Source organism: Macaca thibetana, chromosome 15 (assembly GCF_024542745.1).
Source record: "Macaca thibetana thibetana isolate TM-01 chromosome 15, ASM2454274v1, whole genome shotgun sequence".
Taxonomy (NCBI): Eukaryota; Metazoa; Chordata; class Mammalia; order Primates; family Cercopithecidae; genus Macaca; species Macaca thibetana.
Genome location: NC_065592.1, coordinates 63,066,209 through 63,085,392, shown reverse-complemented (window position 1 = coordinate 63,085,392; position 19,184 = coordinate 63,066,209). Strand labels below are relative to the sequence as shown.

The window sequence follows — 19,184 nt, the reverse complement described above, 5'->3', positions numbered from 1 at the left end:
TTAAGACTGATGCTCAACTTTGTTTATAATGAGAGAAATGAAACTTTAAAATGCAGTGAAAACACAAGCTACTCTGAAATAACATATTGGTATTTTGCTATTCGTGTAGAGAAACAGATACTTTTATACATTCTTTGTGGAGATATATATTAGTACTATCTTGGATGGAGCACAGGGATAGAATTAAGTAACAGCTGTCAAAATTATAGTTCTACACACCCTTTGATCCAGCAGTTTCAATTCTAGCCATATATCCTGGAGATGCAAAATTAATATCTGAGCACCATTATTTATTGTAATATTGCTTGTGCTAACAAAAGATTGGAAACAGCCCAAACATCTAACTAATCTGCTCTCAGCTCACAAAGCCATGTACTGAGGCCCTCTGTCCAACCAGATTAAGGAGTAACTTTTTGTTACCCACACATAGGTGTGGTATGGGCTAGCTTTTACTGATTTCTCAAAGAGGCAACTGAAAAGCTTGTGAAGCAATCCTTGATTTTTTAATGATTTTTCTTCAGTCCTTTATTGTTGTCTTGCCCACACATAATTTACCACATGTAACTGAACTTTGACCCAATTTGTCTTTCTCAACTTTTTCCAAAGCATTTGTAATCTAGTATAGATAAAATAGAAACAGTTCTTTCTGCAGTAATCTTTCATTGGTTTATGTAAGCATTAAATGAATTATGCAACTGACCTGTTAAAAATAATCTATGCATGTTGAGGAATAAATAGAACCTGATTCTTAGTGTTAGGTCGACTAGTGGAAGTGGTTGGTGCTGATTAAAAATAGCCTGCCTGCTGTAAGCATTCACCAAGCAAGATATCAGTTGGTGCATCTGAAAGAGGGATGGGGGACCTTTGCTTAATCCAGCAAGTTGGTTAAGTATTCATTGAAGAGAACTTTTATTGCATGCTGACGATAGGTAAAGAGCAATCCACTATATTCCAGAATAATTAAAACCAGAGTAAGCCTAGTAAAAAAAAAAAAATGATTTGTTAGTATCTTCACATTTTTATGTTATTACTGCTTTGTCTTCATTATGACTTTCATATAAGCTCAATTTCTTTCCAATATGTTACAGGCTTTGGCCAAAGAGTTACAAAATGATGTCCGTGTGGTAAGGCGACAAATAAGAGAGCTTAAAAAAATGAAGAAAAACAGGGACGCCTGTAAAACCTCAACCCATAAAGCCCAGACTTTGGCAGCTTCTATCCTGAACATTTCACGGTCAGATTTAGAGGAAATATTAGACACAGAAGATGAAGTGGTGAGATAATTTAAATATTTATTAGTAAAGGGTTTATTACACATTGGACTTAAGTACATATTATTATTCATTTTATAACTCTTAGAATTTCATCTTTAAGATAGTATTAATGATGGTAAGATTGTTAAAGTGCCAATGAAAGATACATATCAAGTATTAACCAACTTAAAAAGCCTTTAAAGAAATTTAACTGTATAATATAGAAATAAGCTAGTACTTATAACCTTTCAAATTACTTGTTATTCAATTCATTTATTCTTTCTTATCCTCCATTTTCTTTAATTTAATCATATTACATATCATGTAAACCAGTATACTTAATTAAGCTAGCTTAAATGGATTTAGTTAAGCTGAGTCTCCACTGATTTGAAGTTTTTTTCTCCTTGCGAGATTTTTTAAAAAGTGCCAAATCTATTGGCTTTCATAGCTAAATTCAAAATTGTTGTTCACCAATATATGCTTTGAAAATATATTGTTGAAAAATATTTATTGCTTATAATTGGGTAAAATACTTCTGTCTGAGTGAATTTATATGCATACAGGTATACTCTTTAATAGCATTTCACACCTCCTGGGAAAGACACTGCATTTTTGACATAGTCACTGCCTCATAAACAGCAGAATCTCATACCGCACAGTCTTTTGTGAAACATGTGTAGGGTGCTCATTCCTATCGTACTATGGCTCTGAGCTTTAATTCATGAATATTAGATTTTGATCCTTTGGAATGCTAAAAGATGATGGCACTAGCAGCTTCTCAACAAATATTTGTTCAATGATAGACTTGGGTATCTGTATGAGATCATCCTCTGGGCCCCTCATCAGCTTCTGAAAGATCTTCTGGAATAGAGCAAATCTACAATGTAAAGATTTTTGAACTACCAAGAATCCTTAGATAATAGTTAAAAGGAATACTACAGGTATTATTTTCATCCAATGGGTGAATTACCAGTTTCTGCATTCAGCAGCTATGCAAAAATGTCTGCGACTTTCTATCAAATTCTAAACTTTGAAGTACAAGAACAATGTCACATATAGTACCAAATATAAGACACATGGGAGTAATATTATTTCTGGCAAAGGTGTTAACTAAGCCTTATTATAGGCGTTTAATTAAAATATGTTGATTGATGAGAAACCTAACAAAAATTTAAGGGTAAGGCCTCTATTGTTGCCTAGAAATTTTAAAACACACAGATTTAGCACAGTGTCTCATGTGAGTATGGCTGTTTGCATGTATGTGTTTACACATACATGCAGTGATGCTAACACATGTACATATTCTGGAACACAGAGCCACCAGGTTTTCAAGACCAAGTAATCTCTAAAATGATGCATTCTCTGGGCTAAGAAATTAGCAAAAAAAACCCTCTTTGAATGAACAGATTAGAAAAGTTGTCCTCTTTGAGTATGTGAATTAGAAAAGGATCTCTCTTGATAGCCCCAAAGACTAGATGGTACACGTCTGTGAATAAATGGCACCTCTGCCTCTGGGCAGGTGGAGTCTGAAGACAGAGTACACAGCATTGTAACATGCATGTCACACACTCTTAAATCAAGTCCCTCCTGAAAGAGATATAAACACACTGTTCTAAGAGGGATAGGTACATTTTGATATATTTACTAGATTGCATTATAGACTGACCCTGACATCTTCCAGAGGTCCAAGGATTTGCCCAAGCAGAGCCCAGATCACCTGATTTATGTTCTTTACATTATATTGAACTGTAGTAAATTCACATCAGAAACTGTGATGGCCTATCTGAAGTGCCTAGCATGATGCCTGCCAAACAGTAAATTTCAACAAATAATAGTTTCTCACACCGTTCCCTTCTTGGAAAGTCTTTTTTTTTTTTTTTTTGTAAACTGAATTACAATTTCAAGTGAATAATCAACTGTACATGTGAATACATTTCAATTCCAGAAATATTCTATCATGATAATTGATGGGCTGAAAATACTTTGTGACCTACAGAACTTTAAGTTGGAGTGTTCTTTGCCTATCAGTAGATTATTGGATAGTTTGAATCAACAAGCATTTAAATATACCAGAGTCATGCCATGTTCTGTTCCGTTTGTAATGATAACAATTACTCCTTAGTTATCTGCTGACAAGTCAGATTTTGGAATATTAAGTTTTGTGTTATCTCACGAGGGTCACCTGTAAATGATTCTTTTATATAACTCCATCTTATTTTTCACTTTAATTGCTTTCACCCCCATATTAGCCCCTAGTTTGAGCTCCACTGTGAAGGTAGAAATTAAATATTTCTGAATTACCGTGAAATATATAAATATAGCTATATCTTCCATAGTATGTATCTATAAATTAAATTTTAAAGAGCACGGATTTAAATATTACTACTTTGAGATGACAGACTGTTCTTTGTTGAATGTAATTCTACTGATATTACTCTAGATTTATTAAGTATCTAATAGTATAAACAAGTTCATATAAATTTAATTAACACCAGTGTTTCTATTTCTTTTCTTTAGGAAATTGAAAAAACAAAAATTGATGCTGAAAATGACAAGGAATGGATGTTGTACATTCAGAAACTTCTTGAAGGACAGGTGTTTCATTTTTCTGTTTCATATATTAAACTTCTAAGTAAGAATTCCAAGCCTTACATTTTCACCAGATGTCTAACTTTTTGTAAACACTACCCCATTATTTACTTCTGTTAGGTAAAGAAGTATTCCAGTAGGTAGAAAGGAAAGTTAACCCTCTATTTGTGCTTTTGGACTTAACAAATGAAACAAATGCCTTGGGATAGAGCCAACATGGGTCTTAGCAAATGCATTAATTAAATTATTGAGTCAACCTCTGTGCTTGCTAGACTGAAAAGGATCCATTCTCTCAGACCTCTTAGGAAAAGAGATACTTTATTATGTGTCTTTAAAGTTAGTAGTTGATATGGACACCTGAGGAGTTCATGGGTTTCAGTGACCTTTTACTATGGACCTGTTTCCAGTCAATTCATGTTTTCCTCACAGCCAGACAGCTGTTTATTACTGTGTCTTCCCGCATTCTCTACAATATTTTCTACTGAGACCTCGAGCAGCTTGTTAGTGGGAAGTAAATATTGATTTGGCATCCTGTCAATGCAGAAAGAATGAAAAAATTTCCACCAGAGGCCCCTCAAACATTTTCCTATCGACATTTTCTGGGCCGAGTGGAAAGCTGCATAGAGGATGACAAGGCCAAGACGAGTTGAAATCCCTGAGGGGTCTATTGAGACTGCTGCTGTGACCTGTGTGATACTTTTTCTTCCCTTTCAAGTATTTTTTTAATACACATATAGTCTACTGGGATGCGCCCCTCTTGTAAGTGATCAAGGGCAGTTTATTGGCAGGTGAGAGCCCTGCTTTTCTAGTCATAGCCAGCTTTTGTTTTGACATCACTGACAGCATGTAATGTATTCTAAAACTTTTTCATTATAGTTCTTTTGGCTCAACCTAATTGTTTATTTTTTAAATGGACTGGAATAAATAAAAGCCAAAACATATTTGTCAAAGTACCCCCAAAATTGTCCTGTGATTTTAGAAAAGTCATTTTAAATGTTTCTGTGTAAAGATTAAAAATAGAAACTGATATTAAATGCAATTATTTTACATTTATATTAACAAGTATCAGTTTCTGTGCTTTTGGTAAAGTCAAGAATAAGTAAATAGTATATAAACTATTCATGTTAGTATCAGTTTGATATATTATTGAGACGTTGTCTGGAATCACTTTAATAACAGTAGGTGATTAAAAATCATTTGCTTAAAGTTGTGTAAGTATAGATGTGCAGGTGCTAGGCAAGGCCTTATACACTGACTACTTGCTTTTGAGAACAGAGGCCGTTTCTTAATCGTGTGGTACTCCCAGAACCTAGCTCAGTGGCTGGCACACCAAAGAATTCAATAATGATTGTAATGAGGTTTTTCTTTTCAACTGGAAAATGATAAAAATAAACTTTTAAATGAATTTTTAAAATGTTCACTTCGTAAATGTGGCCTGTATTTATTTGAATTAGAAATTTTATCATCAAGTATGACTATAAAAATAATAAATCTATACGTGTAAAGCTTTGTTAAATTTTGCTAAAACTGTACTGACACTGGACCTGAGTTTTTTTGGTTAACACATGGAGAGGTATATACATACATTCTACATTAGCTGAATGTATGCTTATTCTGTCCAGTAAGTATAAAAAAATCCTGTTGAAAATGGCATCAGACTGCTTAATATTGCAGCTTGATATAGTGCCTTTTTGTGCCACTGAGCCTGGACTCTGGAATATAATTGCCAGGCAGTATTGATTTAATTGCCCAGGTTTATTTGTGGACTCCTAATTATTGACTGGAGGTAAATTTAATGGAGCAGCCTTTATGAACACTGGGAAACCGCTGCTCTTGCTGTTATACATAATGAACTGCATCATGTGCCTTTAGATCATTTTTCAAGCTAATTTTATTCCACTATGACAGTATGATAACATTTAAAAAGTCAAAGACTTTTTATTTTTATTACCGACATAGGTGGTTTTGCTGATGTCTTTGAATTTTGTGAGAGAAAAAACAGGTACTTCATTGGTTGCACTTGAGTGTCGCTTTATAATTACACCCAAGAGAAAAATCTATAAAATAGAATACATCTTTTTTTTAGCCTACTTTTCTTCTCTCTCAATCTGAGCAATTATATTTGTCCTGAATTTTAGAAAAGGTTTTCTTTGCCCACCAGTTTTTTTTAGAGTCTGAGTTACACTCACAGGATTGTGTGGGCAAAAGTGTAATTATGTTCATTCATACGTTTTGTTTAGTTTATGGCTTATAGCTCCTATGAGCTTACATCATCTTCACATTGTGGATAACTGAAGACATTTTCTAAAAAATACTAATTAGTCCAATATTGATGTTTTGTTATTCAACTATTTTGACAAAATTATTGGAAAGCCTCTCTTTTATGTCCTGTCTGTGTGTTGGGCGCTGTATGTGATCGAATCCTGAGATTATGAGGGCGAATCTGGCCCTGTGATTTTGTCTTTTGTTTGATTGGGCCAGAGAATTGCTTTCTGTTAAAAAAATAATTTTTTTCTGCTTTTGTTTGATGGAATGTCATATTGATAAAATATTCACCACAAAATAAAAAGCTGTTCTTCCATGTGGTAGTGTGGAACTAATAATGATATGATACCTACTGCTGTTGTTAGCTACAAGTGCATGAGAACTAAAAGGTCTAAAATTTTAACTTATATATATTTGATACAGAACCCAAATATATGTCATTCTTTCAAGTAGTTGTGATGCTATTGGTATCTTTTTATATTTGACATTTCTCTGCACCTTACATTTGTCCCCAGAGATTTCTAGTAATCAGAACCACACTAAAAAAATCTTACTAAGTCTACTTTTATCTTTCTATGGCATAGCTGCCTTTAATTTCTTTGAACATTTTTATTTGTATAAATCTCTCTTTTCACATTGATATATTTTTTAAAACATAATTTATGGCAGAGACAAACAAGCAAATTGATAATTAAAGTAGGATGGGAGAAACCACCAAAATTAGTTTGTCTGTAGTTTAGGGAGTGGGAGAAAAGATAGAAATAGGCAACATAGGCTGAGACCAAATTATAAAAGCTTTTGAGCAGGGTAGGGATGTCATCAGAGTTGTGCTTTAGAAAGATGCTTAAGAGCAACATTGTAGGATGGTTGGAGAGAGGAGACTGGTAGCAAAAAGGTGTTCTAGGTAAGGGGCAGTGAGAGTCTGGATACGGCCTGGCCATAGTAATAGAAAGGCAGGAGACAGACGTGATCTACATTATAATGAGTGGCTAGATAGCAGTAATGAGATTAGATGAAGGGGTCTGGGTAGGAACCAAAAGATGGGTGAGTTTAATATACTATAGGAGGAGAGAAAGATGATAATATCTTTAGAGGTTTAGGGAACAAAAGAGGTAAAGCAGTTTTAGTTAAAAGAAGTAAAGCCAGGCATAAAATGTTACATATTGTATGATTCCATTCATACAAAATGTAAAAATAGGCAAATTTATAGACAGTATGTTTGTGGTTGCCAAGGCTGGGGGGATATAGAGAATGGCTGCTTACGGATAGAATTTCTCTGAGGATGATGAAAATGCTCTGGAATTACTAGTGATGGCTACACAATTTTGCGAATGTACTAAAAATCAATGATTTATACACTTTAAAATAGTGAGTTTTGCTATGTGAATTATATCTCCACTTAAAACAGTTAACTCCTTGATAATGGAAAATATTACAAAAAGAAAAAAATAATACATTTAAAAGTAAATTTAATAAATTGCTTATTTCACAAGTGTTGTGCCCCCCACCATTAGCAGAGATTTCTTTAAATGCATTTGAACTTGAATTCTGTCTAGTGGCTGTAAATATGAGTAAATGATATAAACGATTTTATTTCAAACTCAGTAGTTTCTTTTCAGTTGGCACATAAGGAGATGTCCCACCTTTATACTCTAATTGGTCTTACCTGTTCACATATCCAAACAAGGAGTCAGTTTTTTAAACTTTGCCCACTACAAGACAGTGTTTATCTGTTCTGCCCATTCTGATCCCCCAAATTAAAATTACAATAAAGGTTATTTTTAGGCCTTTATAATACCTAAAACAGTCCCTTGTTCTTGTGACTTTATAAAGGCAATGAAGATAATTAGTGGAAATTAAGCTGAGCCTGTGCTCTGGAATCATTAAAAAATTTGTGAATGAGTACCTTCTATATGCCAGGTATTATTTCAGGTTTGGAGAATATGGCAGTGAATAAAAGAGATAAAAATTCACTACTCTTATAGAATTTACACTTCTGGGGATGGAGGACAAGAAATAGTTAAAATGTATAAACTATGAAATTTAATAGGTAGTTAACTTGAGTAGAATTATGGGTAGATATATTAAAATATGTATATATGTATAAAACAAATAATACGTAGTTATAACCAGATTGTGGGTCTTTACTAAGATTTCTATAAATACCCTTAGATATGAATGGCTAGAAAATGTGTCCTTGATGTTATGGTGTGTAGCTTTATTCTTTGTTATTTGCTAATCCTTTTTTAGGTTTCATTTTGTCCATTTTAGTCCACTTTGTATAGATCATTTTATTCTATTGGAACTATATCAAAAATTCTGTCTTTTTGCCTTCAGTTTTGGAGAATTTAAAGCACAGACATTGATCAGTGGCTTTTCTTTACCTTTAAATATCCCTATTCCTATTAGTTACTTCAGATCTTGCAAATGCTGAAATTTAAAACGGCTAACTTTCCCCAGTGTCCTCTCTGCAAAATATGCTTACCTTCTACAGAATGCCTTGCAGTGTGGCAGTGGGAAGGGTTTTATAAATCTCCCTGGCTTTTGTAAATAGAATATACTACTAGCCTGAAGGTTAACTGAAAGTTTCTCCTTGCAGCTCTGAAGCCATTTACTCTGGTCGTTTCCTGTGTTGCACTTACAACAAACACATTCACAAACTGACATACTCACACACTCAGTCTGTCTCATCCATATAAGCCTACACACTCAGTAACCCACACAGAATTAATTCCTCGCATTTAGATGAAGTAGCGAGAGTTTAAAATCCTCTACTCACAGCCTTGCTGTTTTTTTTTTTTTTTTAACAAGGTAAGCTTACTTTCGTATCACTAGAATGTGATTAAAGTTAAAAGGACCCTTTTAATAAAATAATTAAATTTATTTGAATCTACACTATCAGTTTTTTCATGTAACTCCTTTTTCTTTTTTTCTCATTTTATCGTTTTCGTGTAGTTTTATCTCCTCTAATATATATTCTTGTGCTATAGGAAAACAAAGAAGTTTATAATCAGTATTCTAAAATTAAGTCTCAACCAAATATAAAAAGATTTCTGCCTGGAAGTTCTTTATTAACAGCTAATTCAATTGCTGTATATATTTGAAGTTAGTAATACTATTTATTTAACAAACTTTTATCAAGTGCTGATAGTATGTAAAAGTGCTAGTCAGCATGGGAAACAAATGGGACAATTCATGTCTTTAAAAGACTTAAACTCTAAAGTAGGAAATTAATAAGTGTTAGGATGCAGAGAAAATTGTACACTTGTATGTTGCTAATGATAATGTAAAAGGGTGCTGTTATTGTGGAAAACGCTATGGCAGTTCCTCCACACATTAAGTATAGAGTTACTGTATTATCCAGTAATTCTGCCTTGGGGTATATCTCCAAAAGAATTGAAAGCAGGAACTCAAACAGATACTTGTACACCAATGCTCATAACAGCATTGTTCAAAATAGCCAAATGATGGAAATGATCCAAATGCCCACTGATAAATGAATGGATAAATAAAATGTGGTTTATGTGTACAATTTATTATTCAGCCTTAAAAAGGCATAAGTACTGAAACATGCTACAATAGGGATGAACCTTGAAGACATTATGCTAAGTGAAATAAGTCAGACACAAAAGGACAAATACTCTGATTCCACTTGTTTGAGATTAGTCAAGTTCATAGAGACAGAAAGTAGAGTGGTGGCTGTCAAGGGCTGGTGGAACAAGGGGAATTATTGTTTAATATATGTGGAATTTCAGTTTGGAAAGATGAAAAAGTCCTAGAGACAGAGGTGGTGATGGTTACACAACAACATGAATGTAATTAATGCCACTGAGTAAGTGACTTAAAAATGATTCAAATGATAAAATGTTTGTCATTTCTATAACATAAAACAATTTAAAAAATCTAAACTAGGATTTATAGTCAGTATATGTGGGGACACAGGTAATATTCATTTTCATTATGATTTCTAAAACATTAGGAAACGCTTATTAATATAAGAGCCAAATTGGTATAGTCAAATATAGTATGGGACAGTTTTGTCTTCTAGATAGACAAGTTCCTTGAGAGCACAGTGAGTTATCTTTTACCTCCTATACCATGCTAAGGGAAAACAAAAAGTCAGTAAATTGTGCCCTAAAAATATGGATTACCCAGAGAAGCATTAAAATCACTCATATTCTTGCACCTTGAAAAGCCCATCCAATGTCACCTATTCTGTTTTTTGTAACTTTCGAGAGATATTAGCAAGAACGTTTTTCATCTAGATTTAGAACTAGATTTTTCCTTGACTGCAGAAAATAGAACAAGATACATGAAGCACAATGTGTAATAAAATCAAAACCCCATACTTAAAATGTTTGCATTGTAAAATGTCTAAGCCAACCACTCTTCCAGAGCATGAGCTCTGCCTTGTGGAATAATAGGAAACTCAGTAACTGCTGAAGAAATCCATTTTCGGCATCACGTGCCTGAGATTCATTCAGTTTCTCCTTATATTGACCAGAACTCTCTCTGCACAGTAAACTTACAATGGCTTATAGTCGGAAGACCTGGGGTTGCGTTCTGTCTCACGCTAGTATATGAAGAAGTTAGCTCAAGGCAAGTAACTAAAGCCTCTTTAACTCAATATCTTCAACTATAAGATAGAAAAAATACCACCTGACAGACTTGGAGTGATAAAATAATGAATGCCAAAATGCATTATCCCTTGTAAAAGTGTTTTGTCACCCTTGAAAAGGATAGTAACAGTTCGAGGCCTAGGGAAAATATATGGAAAATAACTCAAACTTAGAATGCTAGTGATTTCTTATGTTTAATTATTTTTAATTTATTTTAAAAGCATATTTTTTTGCTAGATTTGCTACTAGTCTCCCCAGAAGATGCCTAGCCCATTGCCTACTGTAGAGTAAATACAGTCATGCAATGCATGAGGACATTTTGGCCAATGATAGACCACACTATACAATGGTGTCCCCATAAGATGATAATGAAGCTGAAAAATTCTTTTTTTATTAACTTTTATTTTAGGTTCAGGACTACATGTGCAGGTTGTTATATACGTAAACTCATGTCATGGGGGTTTGTTGTATAGATTATTTCATCAAGCAGGTACTAAGCCTAGTACCCAATAGTTATTTTTTCTGATCCTTTCCCTCCTCCCACCTTCTACCCTCAAATAGGCCCCAGGGTCTGTTGTTCCCCTTCTTTGTGTCCATATATTCTCATCATTTAGCTCCCACTTATAAGTGAGAACAGGCAGTATTTGGTTTTCTGTTCCTGCATGAGTTTGCTAAGGATATAATGGAGCTGAAAAATTCTTATTACCAAGTGACACTGTAACCATCCTAAGGTGGTAGCACATTACTCTTGTTTGTAGTGATGCTGGTGTAAACAAACCTGCTATGCTGCCACCCATAGAAAAATATAGCGTATACAATTATGTACTGCACATAATACTCAATAATGATAATAAAAGTCTATAACTAGTTTGTGTATTTACTATGCCATATATTTTTTTTTTGGAGGGAGGGTCAGAGTCTCGCTCTGTCTCCCAGGTTGGAGTGCAATGGCACAATCTTGACTCACCAAAACCTCCGCCTGCCGGGCTCAAGCAGTTCTGCCTCAGCCTCCTGAGTAGCTGGGACTACAGGCGCATGCCACTATGCCTGGCTAATTTTTTAAATATTTTGTAGAGATTGGGTTTTGCCATGTTGCCCAGGCGGGTCTCCAACTCCTGAGCTCAGGTGATCTGCTTGCCTCAGCCTCCCAAAGTGCTGGGATTACAGATGTGAGCCACTGTGCCCAGCCTACTATGCCATGCATTTTATCATTATTTTAGAGTGTACTCTTCTACTTATTTAAAAAAAAAAAAAAAAAAGCTTAACTGTAAAACAGCCTAAGGCAGGTCCTTCAGGAGGTATTCCAGGAGAAGGCATTGTTAACATAGGAGGTGACAGCTCTGTGTGTGTTACTGTCCCTGAAGACCTTCCAGTGGGACAAGATGTGGAGGTGGAAGACAGGGATAGTGATGACGCTGACCCTATGTAGGCCCAGGGTAATGTGTGTGTTTGTGTCTTATTCTTTAATTCAAACTTTAAAAATAAAAAAATAAAAATAGATATTTATATCCTTACAGAATAAGGATATAAAAATGTTTTTGTACAACTGTATGGTATGTTTGTGTTTTAAGCTAAGTGTTCTTACAAGAGTCAAAAATTGAAGCTTACAAAGTAAAGTTACAGTAAGCTAAGGTTAATTTATTATTGAAGAAAGAGAAAGGTTTTTTAATACATTTAGTGAAGCCCATGTATACAGGGTTTATAAAATCTACAGTAGTGTACAGTAATGTCCTAAGCCTTCACATTTACTCACAACTCACTCACTGACTTGCCCAGAGCAACTTCTAGTCCCACAGGCTCCATTCACGGTAAGCATCCTATTCAGGGGTACCATTTTATAAAATCTTCTATACCATATTTTTACTATGCCTTTCCTATGTTTAGATATACTAATACTTATGATTGTATTACATTTGCCTACAGTATTTAGTACAGTAACATGCAGTCACAGGTTTCTAGCCTAAGAGCAGTAGGCCACAGCATATTGTCTAGGTGTGCAACAGGCTATACCATCTAGGTTTGGACAATGACAAAATTGCCTAACAATGTATTTCTCAAAATGAGTCCCTATTGCTCAGTGATGCATAACTGTATTTGTTGAGTGCTTTCATTGAGGATGTATAATTCACTATTCACATTCATCCCGATTCTGGAGCGACATATTTAAATCAACATTTTTAATCATATTTTAACGTTTTTAATCATTTTAATCATTTTAATCATTTTTAATCATTTAAATCATTTTAATCATTTTAATTTAACATTTTTAATCATTTTAATCTGGAGCGACATATTTAAATCAACATTTTTCCTATCTGTACTATTAAGTGTTCTCTTAGTCATTTCAGGCTGTTATTCCAGAATACTATAGACTGGGAAACATTTATTTTTCACATTTCTGGGGTCTGGGAAGTCCAACATCAGGCATTAGCCGTAGGAGCATTCTTTCTGTTTTGTAGATCATGGTCTTCTCATTGTATTCTCACATAGCAGAGAGAGCAAGAGAGAGAGTAAGCTCTCCTATCTCTTTTTATAAGGGCACTAATCCCATTCAGGATGCTTCCATCCTCATGACCTAATTACCTCCCAAAGCCTTTACCTCTTAATACCATCACGTTGGGGTTTAGGATTTCAACATAAAAATTTTGGGGGAACACAAGCATTTAGTTAATAACAAGGGTCTACTTGCTAAATACTTTTTATATCAGTTAAGCTTTCTTTTCCTGAACTCGGAGTTCATATCCATGTGATAAACATTGGTATTCACACCTAGTCCTATTGAGACCCCAAATTATTTCTTTAATGTCTACATAAAAAGGACTCCTTGTTATAGTGGACTGTAGACTCTTAAAGCATTATCTCTAGCGTGAATATCTCACCTACTCATGAAGGAGCATACAAGGAATGGACATATCCCCTTAAAGTATATATACTACACAGTTTCTGGCGTTTGAGAAGAAAGTCAGTCATATTAGGATAGTCCGAATACCAGTATTAAGATGTATTTGTCATTATGTGTGCTGGTTTTGTGAGAAGACAACTAGGACTTCAAAAAGGTCTTGCAGGGGATTGGAGAAGGTAGGGTAAAGTAGTAATGTGTCAGGCTTTATGTAAGACCAATGTCCAAACAATTCATAGGGGTCCAAACTGATGTCCAAGGGAGCTTTTTGTACTGGTATCATTGCCCAAAGCATTATCTTAAAGGTAAGGGCACAGCAGTAGTCTCTGATCTGTGCGAATATTGGTTATCAGTTAGGGAAAAGTGACTTGATAGGAGTGGAAAATGAGGGAGGGGAAGAAACCTCCCAACTGCTGAGGAACCAGTGACAAGGGGTTATCTCTATCTAGGCAAGTTTTGGGGACAAGAATTATAGTGTCACACAGGCACCAGACAAGAGGCCTAATCACAGCCTAGAGGTGCTTCTGGGTTTGAAGGAAAGTCTATAGCTAACTTAAATTTCTCTTCTATCTTACATAACTTACCATAGCCCTAAAGAACTTGCTGGCAGTTCATTTTACTAAATCCTGAAGTATCTTACCAAGCATCTCCCTAACCCCAAGGACTTTATAAATAGAGTAGATCACCCATTTGCTTTATTAAGTGTTATGGAAGCACTCCTTGAGGCTTTTTTCTTCATTCTGTCTTACAACTTCTAGAGTAAGATTCAAAATTAAAGAGAGAAAAACTATAGCCTTCAACAGAGTTTGAAAGAAGCAGGCATAGCCTTCTCTGTGTCTATTTTTAGCAGAACTCCAAGAGGTCTTTATATCTATTAGGATATGCAGCAGAAATAGAAACAACCATTTAGGAGACATGACTCAAAATTCAGTGTCAAATTTAAATTATAAATACATTGTTCTTTCTGATGGCCTTCTTGATTATTTTAACAAGTTCAGTCTTTAACTACAGGATAATAGAGTGGATGCTAACCACTCAGATATGTGTGTGTGCTTGTATATATGTAAATAAATGCATATACCAAATGTTGCACCTTTAATTTTATAATAAACCTACAGTATCCTTTCTTACTAAGATCTCATTAAATCAGATTTTAAGAGCAGATATAATTCATGAAATTTTATATTCTTCACTTTCAATATGACTCTAGATAAAAGTAAAGTTTTATCTTACAAGAAATATCTTTCTGGTCATAGTTTTCAAACAGAAAACAAGAATAAAAATGGCCAAATTGTTAATTGTACCCTTTATACTTAAAAGTTATCTTTATTTCCATTTTTCTTTCAATACAAAGGAATTTCAATTTCATATTAAGAGCATATTCCCATTAATGCTGATATAATAAGTTACTTTTATGTTTAGCAATCATGGACTTTAAGCTTTGCTATTTTTCTTAGTTCTCAAGCATCTGCAGTCATCATTTATATCATTTATATGTCACCTCTAAAGGAAGCCACAATTTGTAAGTGTGAGTAATAAATTTAAGATTGTGATAGTTGCATACCAGTTCCTAAAGGTAAACTTCTGTAGGTCTTTATATGTCAGAGAAGCTAAAAATCTGGGTGAAATCAGGGGAGATCCCTCCTATAATGGAAATCACTCTTTGCAGCAGAAACAGCCAGAATGACTAGGAAGATCTGCCTTAAGACTACGTATAGACTAAGGCAAACTTTCTCAGATATCCCAGTTAAATTTCTATGCCAAGAAATTTCACTCAGTATGAAATCTTCACCTGTCCATTTTTCTCTTTATGCTGAAGAGTTCAAGCATGTGTAACTCTGCACTGATATGCCCAGGAGTATCGTTTCTCCTTTTTTATCCAAGAGAGAAAAAGAAATCATGCAGGTTTTCTGGACTTTGTAATCCCTGGCAAATACCATCTGAGATGAAACCCACAGCAGCATAATGTTGGTTTGTTGTTTCAGATGTATTTGATAGGGTGCAAGAAGATCTTTGCTGTGGTCAGTCAGATTGCCACTTCTATCCAACTCTAAAATCCTGTTAGTAAAAAGGCAGCCGTGCCTGTCTGTCCCTCAGAGATTTCTAAGGGAGACATAGCCCCTTCTAGAATGCATATAAAGATAATATAATTAACTATAAACTCCTTGTATGAAACAAATATGCATTTAATCTGGACTTCAAAGTAGAAGAAGGTTTGGTTCTCTTGTTCTTAGTATTTTTAAAACATTTTGCACTTAAAAAAATATGGCAAACAAACAAGCAGACCATGTGAATTTTTAAAGTGCTTTCCAAGGCATGTTGTATTTTAAGTACAGTTTCAGTCCTAACTCTAAAGCATAGAGCTACATGCTGAGAATTGATGTTCATGTGGTACTGTAAGATTTTGAAGAGCTTTCTTGAATCACTGAAGATTAAATTATGTTCCATCTGACTTTCCAGTTCACTGTAATTTATGATGTTTGAGAAGTAGAATGATATAAGTAATAACTCTCAATTAACCAAAATAGCTAGTTAACTTGAAAATTCCACTATTAGCCATTTTTATAAACAAAATCTTTTGGTAATTCATTGTAGACTAAGCAGAATTGTTTTGTGTACAATCTGTGAAAAATGTTTGCTAAATAAATGAATAGTATAAACTTGGTGAGAGAGGTTATTTTTAAAACCAAAGTTGTTAGTGCATTCATTATTTGATTACATATTGAATCTATTCCATAAAGCAAGAACTATTTGTAAAGCAGGCAGGGACAGCTACTTAAATTTTTTAAATTGATAGTTACTTTAAATTGTTGTATTTATTTGAAAACAGTAAGTATATTTTATGAAATGTTTTGTAGTTCTGACTTTTTCTTAGTCTTCCTCTAAATTTGTTTCAATTATTAACTATTTTATCATATTTTCTGTTATAAAATTAATTATGACTGAGACTTATGTATTTAAAAAATAAGTTTTGAAAGACCTCTGTGAAAGCCAAATTTACAGTTAACAATAAACCATAAAGTATAAACAGCAAATAGAGTGAACACTGGGTTTAGAGGAAAATATTTTCAATTGGGTCATAGAAAGGAAAAATAGAAAAATTGAATTAAAAATTTTAAATCTCACACTGGTAAGATATATGAAATTTTGTCCAAAATTATGTAATGACAAATAATATGATTCTTCTGAACTATTATAGACAGATAGGTTCCCGCAAAAGTGGTAGTTGTACACATACTATGCATTTTGATTTAAGGGTTGACTTCTTTTTGAAATCCAAAATGTGTTAGCCTCTATAAAAAGCTTAAAGGAAGCTTATAATCAATAAAACAGGATTGGCATACAGTTGTGTTTAACTTTGAGGCTTTTAGTTTTATTGGAAGCCAGAGCAAGAGAATAAAGGGAGTTGGTAATAAATTTGTAAATGGACTTCCCATTCCACATTGGAGGCTTTCTGGAAGAGTTATTTGAGCTTGACTTTTTAAAGGTAATGTCCATGTTTAAAATTGTTCAGCTCTCAAGATAATAAGAGTAGATTAAGATTTAAACTTGAAAACAAAGTTTGCAAACTATATGATTAATGCCAACACATTGTGGACTGGTGAAAGATCTGTGACATTATTACATAGGAAATGATATAACCAGCATGTTCCCCAAACTGTGTTTCATGGACCAGTATTTCAGCCTGATAAAGAGACCATAAGAAAAGGATGGACAAATGAATTTAGAAATAGGATATTATATTGCCCTCTTGGAGAAACACAGTGCCTATTAGCCTCTTAAACACTCTTAACAGGTCCTGAACTAAAGGAACTGTTTAGAAGTTTGGTTTGTTTCCCAAATTTATTTGATTAGAGAACAATTTTAGAAAATGAAACACTCACTTCTGCCTTGTTTCTTCCAGTAAGGGATGGGAAATTACCACCATCTTGTATCTTCCTTTTAGATAGGAATGCACGTAGTACTGAGTGACATCATTTAAATGAAAGTTGCCCAGTAGTCTTGTCATTTTTTTGTGCATTTCTTTCACACCTAATATTAATGCTCTCAAGGTTTAAATTTTTATTTGTAAAACTGGCATCTTTGTCCAATGTAACTCTTTTTTACATCCAAGAAGAGCAGTGTATCAAAATTAAAACATACTGCTTTTATCATTATCCTCCAGAAGAGAGCTGGAGGATTATTTTTTCTTATTTCTAAGATATTCTTTTCCCACTTCTTCACTTTCCTGAAATTGGGATGCGTATGCAATATGTGTGTGTTTGATGTTGTAGATTTTTTCCCCCTAGAAAAGCTGTTGTAAAGTCAATGTGTATGTCTTCTATTCATCTGTATCTTAAAACTGAAGAAATCTGGTCTTTTGGTATCTTATACTTTCTTCAGTGGTAAGTTTCAAGTAAGACAAATATGTGAAGCTCCTGTGTTTCTGGGGAACAGACACAGACTCAGGCTACCTTAAGGAGCAGGCAGATTACTATAAACATAAGAAGGGACTAGACTAGAATGTTCTTTGGGCCTGAGGCAGTTTTCTGGATCAGCTGTGGTCTCTATTTCTCCTTCATGGCTGATGTGGTCTATTTGTTTGTGCCTGTCTGTTCTTTAGTTCTACTATCACAGCCAATCTTTTCTCTTTTTACCAGTCCAAATTTAGCAAAGAGCCATTCTGATTGGTTTAATTATAGACACCTTAGGGGAGCATAGCTGAGGACCCAGACAAAGGCTGTCAGGCCATCCTGGGTCAGATGCCGACAGTGATGCTGTCAGTGGTCCATCCTAGCACAAAAATGGGCCTGATGCTACTGCCCTGCAGGGAAGGAGGCTGGGCATACTAAGCATTCCCATTAATATATTCAGGCAAACAGAAGTAGTCTATCCCTGGTTGATCTAAAGGACAAGTCCAAGAAATGACTTAACAAGCTTCTTAATTATGACAGACCTCTTATGTGAGGCTAGGTAGCTGAGAATAAGGACAAGAGAAATTTCTAGGATTCAGAAGTAACTGGGGCTGCATTTCAGATTGTCTTTTACTTACCACCAATAACTGTATAACTGTATTGGATGAGTTGGAGTTCTACAGGCAACTCAGTGAAGCAGAGGGAACAATAAAACTAGACCAGAAAAGTAATATAAATTATGAAATTTGAAAATGTAGTCTACATTTCATAAACTCAGCAGTTTGCAACATGTGTATTACACTTTGATATGCCAAACAACTTTTCTATAACAACTTAATCAATGGGTATACTTTTGCCATTTTTTCCTCTGAAGTTTTTACTCTACAATTCTTGAGATGTTCGGCTCTAACACAGACATGTGAATTGATGGTTCTCTCTCATTCTTTTATGAGTGATGAACATACAGTACTACTTCTATGGGCCTGTGTGCCCTAGAGATGACTGTAACCTGCTATTGATCAGCTGATTGAAGATAAATGGCTTAGCTGCTTGTATTGCAGATTACATCATTAACATGGTCAGTAAACCATGAATTGTTCAATAAGGCGTTTATCTTTTTTCATTTTACTTCTGCTCTTTTATCATTTTTATTAGAAAAGACAAA

General features: G+C 34.3%; 2 protein-coding genes across 6 annotated transcripts in view; both read left to right on the top strand.

Moving 5' to 3' along the window:
• The window catches only part of SH3GL2 (SH3 domain containing GRB2 like 2, endophilin A1), a 796,347-nt gene that overhangs the window by 472,410 nt on the left and 304,753 nt on the right, over positions 1–19,184 (top strand). The gene's annotated exons all lie outside the window — the stretch shown is intronic.
• The window catches only part of CNTLN (centlein), a 373,184-nt gene that overhangs the window by 352,469 nt on the left and 1,531 nt on the right, over positions 1–19,184 (top strand). For all 5 annotated transcript variants that reach the window (XM_050761625.1, XM_050761628.1, XM_050761624.1 and 2 more), the window contains 2 exons: positions 1,089–1,274; positions 3,771–3,848. In XM_050761625.1, the coding sequence (XP_050617582.1) occupies positions 1,089–1,274; positions 3,771–3,848 (264 nt within the window). The remainder of the gene's footprint in view (positions 1–1,088; positions 1,275–3,770; positions 3,849–19,184) is intronic.